The sequence below is a fragment of the Vicia villosa genome, linkage group LG4 (genome assembly GCF_029867415.1).
Source record: "Vicia villosa cultivar HV-30 ecotype Madison, WI linkage group LG4, Vvil1.0, whole genome shotgun sequence".
In the NCBI taxonomy this organism is placed as follows: Eukaryota; Viridiplantae; Streptophyta; class Magnoliopsida; order Fabales; family Fabaceae; genus Vicia; species Vicia villosa.
In genome coordinates, this window is record NC_081183.1 from 134,640,104 (window position 1) to 134,652,484 (window position 12,381).

The 12,381-nt window shown below is 33.1% G+C and overlaps 2 protein-coding genes and 1 non-coding gene across 3 annotated transcripts; 1 reads left to right on the forward strand and 2 right to left on the reverse strand.

Moving 5' to 3' along the window:
- Positions 1-461: 461 nt before the first annotated feature.
- On the reverse strand, positions 462-1,656 carry LOC131599719 (uncharacterized). The gene is made up of 2 exons (XM_058871990.1): positions 1,460-1,656; positions 462-1,349 (listed from the first exon to the last, which is right to left on the reverse strand). Exons 1-2 carry the CDS (start codon positions 1,487-1,489, stop codon positions 627-629), a joined length of 753 nt encoding a protein of 250 aa, XP_058727973.1. The 5' UTR covers positions 1,490-1,656; the 3' UTR covers positions 462-626.
- Positions 1,657-5,757: 4,101 nt separating this feature from the next.
- On the forward strand, positions 5,758-5,829 carry TRNAP-UGG (transfer RNA proline (anticodon UGG)). Its single transcript has one exon. It is a non-coding gene; the product is annotated as a tRNA-Pro (tRNA).
- A 4,415-nt stretch (positions 5,830-10,244) lies between these two features.
- LOC131599721 (uncharacterized) lies at positions 10,245-11,521 on the reverse strand. Its single transcript, XM_058871991.1, has 4 exons — positions 11,357-11,521; positions 11,057-11,268; positions 10,604-10,829; positions 10,245-10,524 (listed from the first exon to the last, which is right to left on the reverse strand). The coding sequence occupies exons 1-4, from the start codon at positions 11,433-11,435 to the stop codon at positions 10,424-10,426; spliced, it is 618 nt and encodes a 205-aa protein (XP_058727974.1). The 5' UTR covers positions 11,436-11,521; the 3' UTR covers positions 10,245-10,423.
- Positions 11,522-12,381: the final 860 nt, after the last annotated feature.

Consider the following 12,381-nt stretch of genomic DNA (forward strand, 5'->3'; position numbering starts at 1 on the left):
CTTGTACGAATGCCTCTAAAAATACCGAAATTTTTGAAATTTCCATTAAGAAATTTCCGTGAATTTCTACCAGAAATTTCACAAAATAACCAGAAATTTTTACTGTTTCGTGAAATTTCCGATGATTGCCCCAATAATTTAGAATTCTTGGTAAATTTCTGTAAATTTTATGAAATGGTGAAATTTTTGGTTTGGGTATTTTTGTCTTTTCATATACTTTGGGGATGTCAAATAAAACTGTAGAAGTGACAAGTTAATTTCTTCATTAGATAGGGTTTTGCTGATCCCATCGAGTAAGGTTCAGAGTCCGGCCCATCACACGGCGGGATAGGGTCCATTCACACCTTAAATTATTTGGATGTACACATACAAATAGTTTTATAATTTTTTCTTTGAAGAATGAGTGTTTAAATAGTTTTCATATAAGGATTTTAAGTTAGGAACCATTGATGCCAGATCATAAAAGGAGAATCCCTCTTACAAATTAAAATTCCCAAACAAATGTTACCAAATGGTTCTTCAATTCAACAATAGCAACAATAATGTCCAATGATTTTGAAAGAGTAAACGAAAAACAAATGACATGTATTATATATCATCTAACAAAACTACAATGCCATATAAAACTAAACTAAACACCAACCCACAACACCTTTGGAACTTTCCATTTGTTTCTCTGTCTCAAATAATTCCATGCTTAATTCTTGAATTCTCACCTCTATCCTCTTCTTTTCCTCCTCAAGTTTATTTAGCTTGCTCATTTTCTCCACATAATTCAATACAAACTCCACTTGAGGTGCAAGCCATGACAAGTCAAATCCAAACACTTGAACTTCTTCCCATAATTTTTGAAGCCATTCACATTCCTCTTCATTCATTTCTTCCACCTTTGTGATCTCAAGAAAATGCAAAACCCTTCCAAGTGATATAAAAGCCCAACTTGCATACTTTGGAGTCCTTTTCATTTGGCACTCTATTAAACAAGGATGAATATTGCAAACTTTTTCTAGCAAAGGAACATAATCAATGTCTAAGTTAGATAACATATTAGCTTTGAATATTCCAATAGTGGCAGAATCTGGAATTGGTGGAGCTGAAGGTTGAATAGAATGAAACATAGAATCTTCCATTTCATTAGGAAGCTTCTCATAATTCATATAATCAAAAGGGTCATTGTGATTTTGATGCTTGGAATCAAAATCAATTGAAAAAACTTTCACTTGGTTCTTTGATTTCTTCAACTTTAAAAAAGATAATATATCTTTATAAGCACTTTTTAAAACAATTCCTCCTCTACATTTCTGTCTAGGTTCTAATGTGAAAAAATCACTTATGGAAAGCATCACCTTCTGCACTATCAAGAACAATTTATGTAACAACAAAATTAGTATTAGTATATTATGGTATAACAGTTAATATATATAACTAACATTTACCTATAAAACAAATAAAAAATTACCTCTAGAATATCTTGTTCATTGATGGACATATTTATGATCAATTAGTTGATTGATGTTAGCAGCAAGGTAATGAGGAGAATTTAATTGTCTTGGCTCTAAATATTTAGAGCTCTAATTGATTATTTTAATGTGAAGGTTGATTTTATTCTTCTTAGTTGGTGGTGACTAATATTGTGTGATACGTGAAAGATGGAGCAAAATGTTAGCTTTGGATTAGAGTGGTTAATTGTGTGTCCAAATGAAAATGCTAGCTATTCATAACAAATTTGATGATGGTTGTTTACTTGTTATGATAAAGTAGCAAATTTTCTCATTAGTTAATGAGCTACTTAACACGAATTGAGCTAATTCTCTAAACAAATGTTTTAAAAATCCTAATAGTGAACAAATCAAACAGGTTAAACTTTATCTTGGTTTAATTGATTAAAAAACAAAAGTTAAAGTGCTTTTTTTTTTCTTTCCCATGCTTTCTTATGTAATTATTTTATTGAATGGAAGTGTGAGTGGTTAAGTTTTATACCGCCTATGAATGATATGAATGTTGGATTTATAAAAGAGAGTCCATATATCGGATACTTTAAGGTTTTAGGTGGAGATGTGACATCTCTCTCTCTCTCTCTCTCTCTCTCTCTCTCTCTCTCTCTCTCTCTCTCTCTCTCTCTCTCTCTCTCTCTCTCTCTCTCTCTCTCTCTCTCTCTCTCTCTCTCTCTCTCTCTCTCTCTCTCTCTTCCTCTTCTTAAGGATTGAACGTCAATTGGATTCAGTGTTCGGTCCTATTATAGAATGTGCCTCCAAACTCTCTCGGACTCCCTTACATATTTTTGGTGTGATTCCACCATAATACAAATTAGATAATTATGGAAGAGACAAAAGTATGATTTGCTAAGATTTGAGGTAAAGGTAAAACTTTTTAGATCTTGGGGTATCTTGCAAACTATGAACAAGTAGAAGATGAAAATTGGACAAAATAAATTTTAAAGTGTATGGTCACACTAAGCTTTATATTCGATTTATCCCCACAAATTTAGGAAAATTGGATGCAAATGCGTAAACTAGTGAATCCTCTTCTAGATACTTTGAAAACCTTACTACTACTAATAGTTTTTATCGCCTCAGTTGGCATAAGGATTTCACCATGGTTGGGTTTCCGTGATAACAAAGGGTGTCTTAGAAAGTGTGTCATTTTTCACCACTTTTGAAATAATGACCGAGGTGAAAATCACGTCCAAATAGTGAAGCATGAAGAAAAATACCAAGAGATGCTGGTGAATCATGTATAGATACCGAGACAAGCTTACAAACACTGGGATTTGAAGAAAATCACCAAACGTTGCTGGTGAATTACATTAAGATTCCATGGGCTGCATCCAGGCGTTGGAGTTCAATGCCAAATGCCTATATATTCCACATGTGACATGTCCATACGATCCACTTACCACATTTGCTGAGTTCAGACATTGCGATTGCATTGTGACATGTGTACTTCAAGAAAAACATCAGATTTTGGAAAAATGTCCCAGAAAAAAAGATTTTACACTGAGAGATTAGAAGAGAAACTTTTATAGCCCTTGATAAGTAATTATTCAACAAAAAATTACAGGCGTTGAAGCTTCTCATCATGAGAAACCAATTTCATTATTGTTAGGGATGAGTTCTTGAGTTTGGAATTACATTGTATTCTAAATTAAAATTTCTAATTGGGTTATTATCATCTTCATGCTTTTTATCTAATATTAGTGGGTAATGATTTTTATTGATCAATTACCTTTAAATTGATGTATGGTTTTTAGTATAGCACATAAGTTCATTCTTCGAATTCTTTGATTTAGATATTTAGATGACCTAGGTCATAAAGAGATCATATTAAGGAGGCTAATTAAAATATGAGTACTAACATCCAACAATTCTCCTTGATATTGTAGATGGACACTTCACAACGGCATCGAAAGTATTGGGGTCATCTAGAGTGACCCTCTATAATGGAGATTCAATGAAGATTTTGAAGGCTAAACACCCATACATGCTATCTACCTCCATGTCAACCACCAAGCTCTCCAAAGTTCTTCTTGTGGCTAAAGTTGACACTATTCTCAGATATATTATATTGTTCCCCAAAAGGATATTATGTGGTAGTGAGAGTTTCTGATTGATTTCAACATATATTAAACGTACTGCATGGAGAAGGTTCTATTGTGGAAAGAGATACTTTATGTGCAATCACTTCAGCAGTTAACCTATAGCTAGCAAGATGCGTGATGTCTTTGGCATATTTTGTAGCTTCTGCAACTAGACATCGTCATTAAAGACTGGTGGTGGGATACACCCCATTATTACAGGTTCTATTTAGAGGCGTATAGTATCTTAGGTTGCTATGAAAAGAGCGGGTAAACAACAAAACAACTAAGCCTTATCCCGTTAGGTGGGGTCGGTTACATGGATCAACTTTTTCCATAATTTTCTATCAAGGACCGTGCTTCTATCCAAATTATTAATCCCAAGATCTTTCTTAATAACTGTTCTTATAGTCTTCTCTTACATGTACAAACAATCCAAGTCTATTTTCCACTTTTTTCTCAAATGTTTTCAACACGGTAGATTGATTGGAACTAATGTGCAAGGTGGGGGTGAGATTCACATCTATTTCTTTGTGGGTTGAAATTCTTTATAGTCAGAAAACAAGATTGTATCTTGCAGATGCTTATATTATGTCAGCCATTAGAGTGCAATAAGGAGACACATTGAGGCCACTCCTTTTGCTCTTGTGTTACACCATCTTATTTATAAGATCACAAAAAATTACTCAGAGGGGTTACACCATCTTTTGCCCTTGTGTTACACCATCTTATTTATAAGAATTTTTTGGCCTAAATACATGTCAACAAATTCAAATGAAGGAGGCATCTATTTGGTTCGATAGAGAGTTGTGAGAGATAATCTAAGACATTATGGTTGCTGAAAGTCATTTCTTTGGAGACCTTCAATGAAGGATGAATTATTTACCTATTACAGTTGGGGGTTGGTTTTTTAATTATAAATAAAGGTTGTCTCATACACTTTTATGGTTTCCATGGCCCAATCTTGGAGTATACAAGATCATATATAGAGAGACAATGATATATGTGATATGGATTATGATTTCGGCAGAACTTTTGATGGTCTTAGTGGTACGATTATGGATGTTGGCCTTAGCAGTTATACTAGAAATTAGTACAAGTGTTCAAGTCATAGAAGTAAAGTTTTTGGATGTTTTCAAGCAACATATGACCAAGATTTTTCTTCTAGCTATTCTTATTGATGAGTTAGATATGTCATTACTAGAGTATCACACTATTCTTAGATATTGCCTCTTGATTCTATTATTTTCTATTTATGAGGTTTGCTTTGTACGTAAGATGTGCCTTAATATATGTAAGGTATGTGGGAGTATTTATGAAGAAAGAGACATACATGAACTTCCTGACTAACCCACAGGAGAAAAGATCGACTTTTAGGCTAGTAGATGCTCTTGTGTGCGGGTGAGTAGGAGAGAAACATGCATGCGTGAACTTGATTACAATTTTCTTGCTTGTGAGATTAAAGACTAAACGTTTTATTATGAGACAAATAACACTCAAAGTTCCTTCAAAAAAGTGTTAAAACATGATAAATCATATTTTGACAATCTAACATTCTTTTATACCATTTGAATTTGACAATTTTGTCTTCTTAGTATTAGAGGTAATGAATCTTTTATTAAGACTTTAAAAGATCATACATAGCACAATATAGTGTTCCATAGATCTATAGATGTGGTTATAAGAACGTTGTTTTTGTTATAATTAGTGCCACAACTTCTTGTTTGTTTGTCATTCACTCTTGTATAAATAATACTTTTAATGAGTGGATTATTAATTTAAACCAAAAAGTTGTTAATATTTTCAATACACAACAATAGTTAATGCTACTAATTTATTCCAAAAAATATGAAAAGTCAATACATCTGTCCTTAAAAACATTACTATACTACAAAAGTTTCTAAATATACGGAAAAATTGTGATGTGAATGTATAATTATAGAGAAATGAGATACCAATTTGTAGTTTATCTTGGACTCTTGAGTTGTATTTAGTTACTCAGTTTAAGCATTATTAATTTATTATTGACTTATGTCATTCGGTTAACGTGGAGTTGGAAAGTAGATTGAATTATATTGTTCAGTGTAAATAATTTCTTTTAATGAACAATGCTACTTATGAACTGAAACGCTATCTAAATTAACGAAGATCTAATAACATAACTACAACAAGCATTCACAGTTGGGCATTTGGTCTAGTGGTATGATTCTCGCTTTGGGTGCGAGAGGTCCGGAGTTCGATTCTCCGAATGCCCCAAAAACCGTTTTTCGTCCTTTTGTTCGTTTATATACTCATTAGGCTTGTGTATCTTTTGGATCAAGCCCAGCCCAATAAAACTATTTGGCTCCGTAACCCATTTGCATATAATAAGCTCCTTTGACACGAAGTGAGATTTTCAGTTTGAAAGTGGAATAATGTTAATTTTTATGGAAAAAAAATATTTAGCTTTGAAATTAAATACAAATTCATTTTAATCTATAGATTATAATTTTTACGAGGTTGTCGTCAATTTTAATTTTTTAAAATATTTCTGTTTTACTGAATTGAAAAATATTATTATTGAATATCATATTAAAGATCATTTTATTTATTTTTCATTTTTTACATATTTTTTATATTAAAATTATTTGTTGCATTGATTATGATATTAATGATCATTTTATTTATTTTTCATTTGTTTCATATTTTGTCCTCCTTCCAAACACCCAACAAAAAGAAGCGATTAGTGCTCCTTCTAAACTCGAACTTGAAGCGGTTAGTCCCCAAGCTAAATTGAGATTTTTTACGGACCTACCTCGAACCAAGGTGAGTTTTTAACCGTGATGAACTCACGAACTAAATCAAGGTTTTGAACAGGCTGACCACAAACGCTGGTGAGATTTTAAAACAAATTTATCTCAAACCAAAGTGAGCTTTTAAATTGGGCTTAACTCGCAAACCGAAATGATATTTTGAATCGGGCAAATCTCGAACCGAAGTAAGCTTTTAATTAGAATGAGCTTACGAGCTGAACCGACGACTTAGAAAATAAATCTACAAACCAAAGCTTTTAAAGGGTTTAACTTTTAACCCAAACAAACATTCTCTTAAGGATAGATTATTCAACCAAGTAAAAAAAAATACTCCTTGGTGAATTTACAATAACACCCCTTCTATAATACAAGATTCCTCACTAAACAACAAGGACTTTCTCGAAAACGCTATGACTAATTTTAAGTGAGAGAAAGTGAAGAAATATTCTTAGAGAGAGAGAGAGAGAGAGAGAGAGAGAGAGATAAATAGGGGATTAAGATAAGAAACTCACATTTTTTGGATTGTAAATTGTGAAGGGAAGAGCATGTATTTATAGGCTAGAGGTTGGAAGAAAAAGGAAAGATTGATGGACAAAAATTAATGTACCAACCGATTGGCATCTTGCCCCAATTGATTGGAAGCCCAAAAAATAAACGATTATGAAATTTTAAAAGGAAAGAAACGATACATAGATCTTGCCTTTTCATTTAGACGGTGTTACAAACGTTTAAGGACATATTTTGCACTAACCCAGTTGATTAGGTATGAGTGTCAATCGATTGGACAGTTCAATATTTTGTTCGAAACTATTATGGTAGTTCCCAATTCAATTGGAACATCTACAAAACATTTTTTGAGATATTTTATTAAGAAATAGAGGCTTGCAAACTTGTTTTATTGTGTGTTTGTGTGATTTAGTCATATAACTTTATGAAAAAAACCCTGGTGTTTGTATGAAACACGGTTCACTCAGACGCAACAGAGCGAGCTTTTACACTTCCTCACTTTCACACTTTGAAGCTTCAAGACTTGTCAAGTAAGTCAACCACATAGACACTTGCTTGAATCTTCTTTGAGATGAGGCCAGAGATTTGTTCAAGTTGAATGTCGTCATCATATGATGTTTGCATTGATCATCAAATCCTAATTTGTTTGCTTGATCTTTAGCCGTTTTGCATTCTTAAATTCTAATAGATTATAAAGGTCGTTATGCATGTTTACACATAGGTTGCCTCATTAAGCACTCACTTTAGTTGTCATCATCAAAAGCACATGATCGATATCAAGCTTTGATCACTTTTTCAAGTAACATGCAAAACATGGTTTCACACAACTTACTAAACAAATGTACATTTGTATTCCAGTTCAGTCCCTGTGGCACAGATCAATTCTTGAGTCTATTCGTTTAGAGGAGTAACTAAAAAGAATCGATCTTTGAAATGTGTCACAATATCAGAATACACTTCGAAGTAACAGGTAACTCGCGCCAATGTAATTAAGCCCTGACCCTAGGTACGATTCATTGTACTACAATGAACCTTGAAAAAATGGAAGAGGAGTGAGAAAGATGACTTTCCCCCTCGGTAATCACACCAGTATTGGAAGACTGTGATGAAATCCCAACTCACAAGATTCAATTGAAAATAAGCAATCATCATATGGTTGAGAACCTCAACTACAAAATCGTTGAAAGGTAATCTGAGACCCATAATCGTTGAAAGGGGATGACGCACCCGCCATATTTATTTCACATCTATTTGTATTTCTCTGGTATTAATGCACCTCAATCAGATGAGAGACTCACTCCATAGAAAGCCCTATCAAGGTTACCTTCGTGAGCAAAAATAAATGTGCTCGTCGAAATTTCAATATCTACCCATACAACTAAATATCTTCCTTCATTTTTTACGCATGATAGGTACCACCTTCATTAGTCAAGAAGATACTGTGTTGCAAACAATACAAATGACGAAAGAAAAAAATGTAGTGATCAAGGAAGTCTTATAGCTATTTCTAAAGATACGGTATCTTGCAAAAGAATAAGGAATTAAGTACTACCAATGGTCCAGATTTTCCTTAAAAAGATACTCTGGTACTCTAATCCTCAATGATCATCATGATAAAGTAGGTGAAAAGACATCTAGGGTACAAGGCCTATTTAAGGCTTAAGTTTCCCACGATGATGATGTCACATCACAAATTTTTATTTAAAGTGCACCAAAGCCCTCACCATTTAGAGTAAGGGCTAGGGCTTGGGGGTAACTCTTTTGGGCAGCCCATAAAGCCTAATAACTGTGACCCAGAAAGCAAAATGGCTCACTGGGTTGTGTGCGGGAGAGGTGCATTATCCTAGACAAGAAAGCATGTATTCTCAACCTAAGATCAATCAGATGAATTCTCACATCTCGTGTCAATAGATTAGCAAGCTGATATAAACGCCTTACTATGTAAAAAGGAGAACGTGCCATTTATTATGTAATTCAAATTAAAATCCCATTCGCTTCATCTCTGTCTCATACTAATTTAGGCGTTGGAGTGTTGACCTGCAGCCATCCCCTCCTTCACCGTATCGGAAGCTTGAGTCCACCGTTGTGGTCCACATCCACTGTCCACTGATAAATTATGGTTCTCGCGTGGAATATACACACTCACACCTAAGACTTAAGGTACACACACTTTTCATACTTCACTCTATCATTTTTTTCATTTAATAACTTTGGAGTTGGAGTGATACTCTTGCAGGTCCATCCTGCGTTCAACCACTCCAGAGACTTGGATCACCACTTAAGGAGTTTAGTGCTCCGATTTACATATAATTCTAGTTCTGATCCGAAACAAATTTTCTGTGAAGAATTATTTGAATTCCTCCTCGTCCAAAAAATTACTTAGAGTGATGTTTGTACCAAAGAGAGTGTGTTTCTAAACGATTACCTGATGTGCAGTAGTAATTGTACACTTGATCTGGGTTGTTTTATCTTAGGGTCCGTTTGGTTCAATCGAGGGGAGGGGAGGGAATTTTATCAAGGGGAGAGGAGGTGAGGGGAAAAGAGGGGAGGGATTTTAATTACATATATGTTTGGTTCAAAATATGAAGGGGGAGGAGAGGGGAGGAGAGGGGAGGAATTTTATTTACAAATATGTTTGGTTCACAAGGAGAGGGAAGATATTTTAAAACTAATTTACATTTTTAACCTTGTAATTTTACTATAAGATTCACGATATTTACTATTTATAAGTATTCAATTCGATAACATCAAAAAAATTTTATAAAAATGTAACAGTTATAATATATATAGTTTAAAAAATTATAGAATACAATAAAATCTAACAAAAATATTGCAATTGTTAAAAAGTAATATAAAAATATATAAAATAAAATAAAAAAAATTTAATTATAATTATAACAAAAATAAATATGTAAATATAATTATAATTAATATAAATAACCACCCCTTCCCTCCGAATTCCCCCAAATCAAGGAGAAGTAAAAAGTGGCTCAGGAGGGAATTTGGTCCCCTCCTCCTCTAAAAATTTGACCAAACACCTAAACTATTAAAAATCTCCTCCCCTCTCCTCCCCTCCCCTCCGTTCCATTTACCTCCAACCAAACGGACCCTAGAGGCGCATGATTGATAATATGTCTTGCACAATTTTAAGTAGTGTCATGACTCGATCCGATAATTTCTTGGTTGACAATTTTTTAAAACCTATTTTTAAAATTAAATGTTGAGTTTATTCCATTAATTTGTCTTGTCCCATAGCCCTATAACTAAGATCAAACTGAAATGAAATCAACCGTAAATAACCAAGTCCAATCATAACTAAAATTGTACTTGTTCAGTTTGTTTATATCATATGCTATAACAAAAAAATCCAATGAACATCAATACATCAAATTATTTCTTTCTTTCTTTTTTCTAGAAAACACATCACATAATTACTACAACTACATAACTTAAATTCATTCAATTTGTATAACCCATTGAATAAGTAATTTAGTACACATGGTACATAGAAACCCAAATCATTCTTTTCCAATTTATTATAACCTAAAAATTAGATCATTATCATAAAAGCAAGACCCATTAGAACATGACTTGTAATCTTCAAAGCTTTGTTTTCTTCAGACTGGATATGCTCAGCCACATTAAAGTTTCCTGCATCAAAGAATTTCTCATCACCAAAATCAATAAAGCCTATAGTATTGTGCATTAATCTCTATAACATGGTAATTACCTCTTTGAGGGCCATAACCACATCCAGCTAGAATTGTTTCTTTAACATCTTCTATGGTTGCTCTATTGTAGAATATGAAGTTGCTGAAAATGTTGTCAATGCAGCTGAGAACCAAGTTTGTCTCAGACATACATGGTCCTTCACAGAATGCATCAGTTTTCTCAGAAGGTACATCTAAGTTTCCATTTTCGCTCAATCTGTATGACTCTTCACAGCTTTGATAAATCTACAATAAATTTCCAAAATAATAAACACAATTAACCCTGGTTAGATTACAGTCAGACTATATTTGAGAATATGCAAAACGGGCTATCTCACATAGTTTAAAAAATGTCATGGTTAAACGGTAGTTTAACAGTGTCTCATGTCAGTTTTGTCACAGTTGAACCGTGACTAAGTTAGATAATGATTCAAAAAACTTAAGAAACATAATTTTGAGGATATATTGCTCACATATTTATCATTGAAACAAAGCAAGGCTTTTGTGATGATTGGAGTAGGATCACCAAAACTCCTGCCACCGCTGCCACCACCACCAACTCCAGATCCGCCACTGCTACTACCACCAACCCCGGAACCTCCACCAAAACCAGCTCCACCGCCGCCATTACCAGCTCCACCACCACCACCTATCTGAGTATCAGACTCATCATCATCAGCCTTTCCTGTCAAATTAAACTTTATACGATCAAAACCAACAATTAATTACAAAATAAACATTGAACTCATCATTTACTTTAGTTAATCACATACCAAAGTTATTCAAGAACAAACAAATATAAAAGAGAGCAAAGACTAAGATCCAACGTCTAACATTGATTCGAAATGCCATTATGGAAGCTTATGTATGATATCAATTCATGCAAATAAAGAAGTTTATTTAAGTACATATATATAAACTATATATCTATGTAATGTAATGTTACACACTTCTGTGTCATGTTATGCTGCATGTCATGTTAATTTAAATTCCTAGCGACCAAAGTTACCAACCACTACTATTTAGCTTTCTTAATGAAGTTACCAAAGTAAGTATGTGTGAGAAAAAGTTGTAATTACTTGCTCATGTTTTTCTCAACAAGATTAACCTCCCACAGTGAGCAAAATTAATGGTCTTCTAAATATTTAATGGAAATAAATGAGATTTGATGTTGTACACCATATGTTGGGTGAATTTCATTAGAAAGGGAAATTCTAGTCAAAAGAAAGTGAGTGAAAGATAATTAGGATAATGGCAGCAGTTGAAGTGTAAGCCACCAACTTTTTATTTCCCCTTGGGTTCAATTAATCAAACCTAAAATGGTTTCACTTGCTTTCCAATACCTTCTTTACAAGCTAAGGTAACACTTATTGCATTGAAAAAGCATATGCATTTTTTAGGAGAATTCTTTCCTAAGTATAAAAATTGAGTAGAGGTCGGCTCCATTATTCTTCATTTAGTTTTTTTTTTTTTATAGATGTATGACAAGTGGTGGAAAAAAAGTTAATGATTAAGATTAAAAAATTAAAATGATTTTCTTTTGTCACATGGTCTAAGAAATGCATATTGAAACCAATGTTTTAAAACCCAGATAGGTGATTAGTTCGTTCAAGATACATGAATGTTGATCTAATATATAAAAAAAAATAAAAAATCTTAATTGACACAAAATTATGATGATAAAATCTTTAAAACTTTTCTATAAAATCTCATTAAAGTTTAAATACACATGTTAAAATCAAATTCAAAAGCTCATAAAAAACTAATAAATCTAATAATCAAATACATATAAAATAAA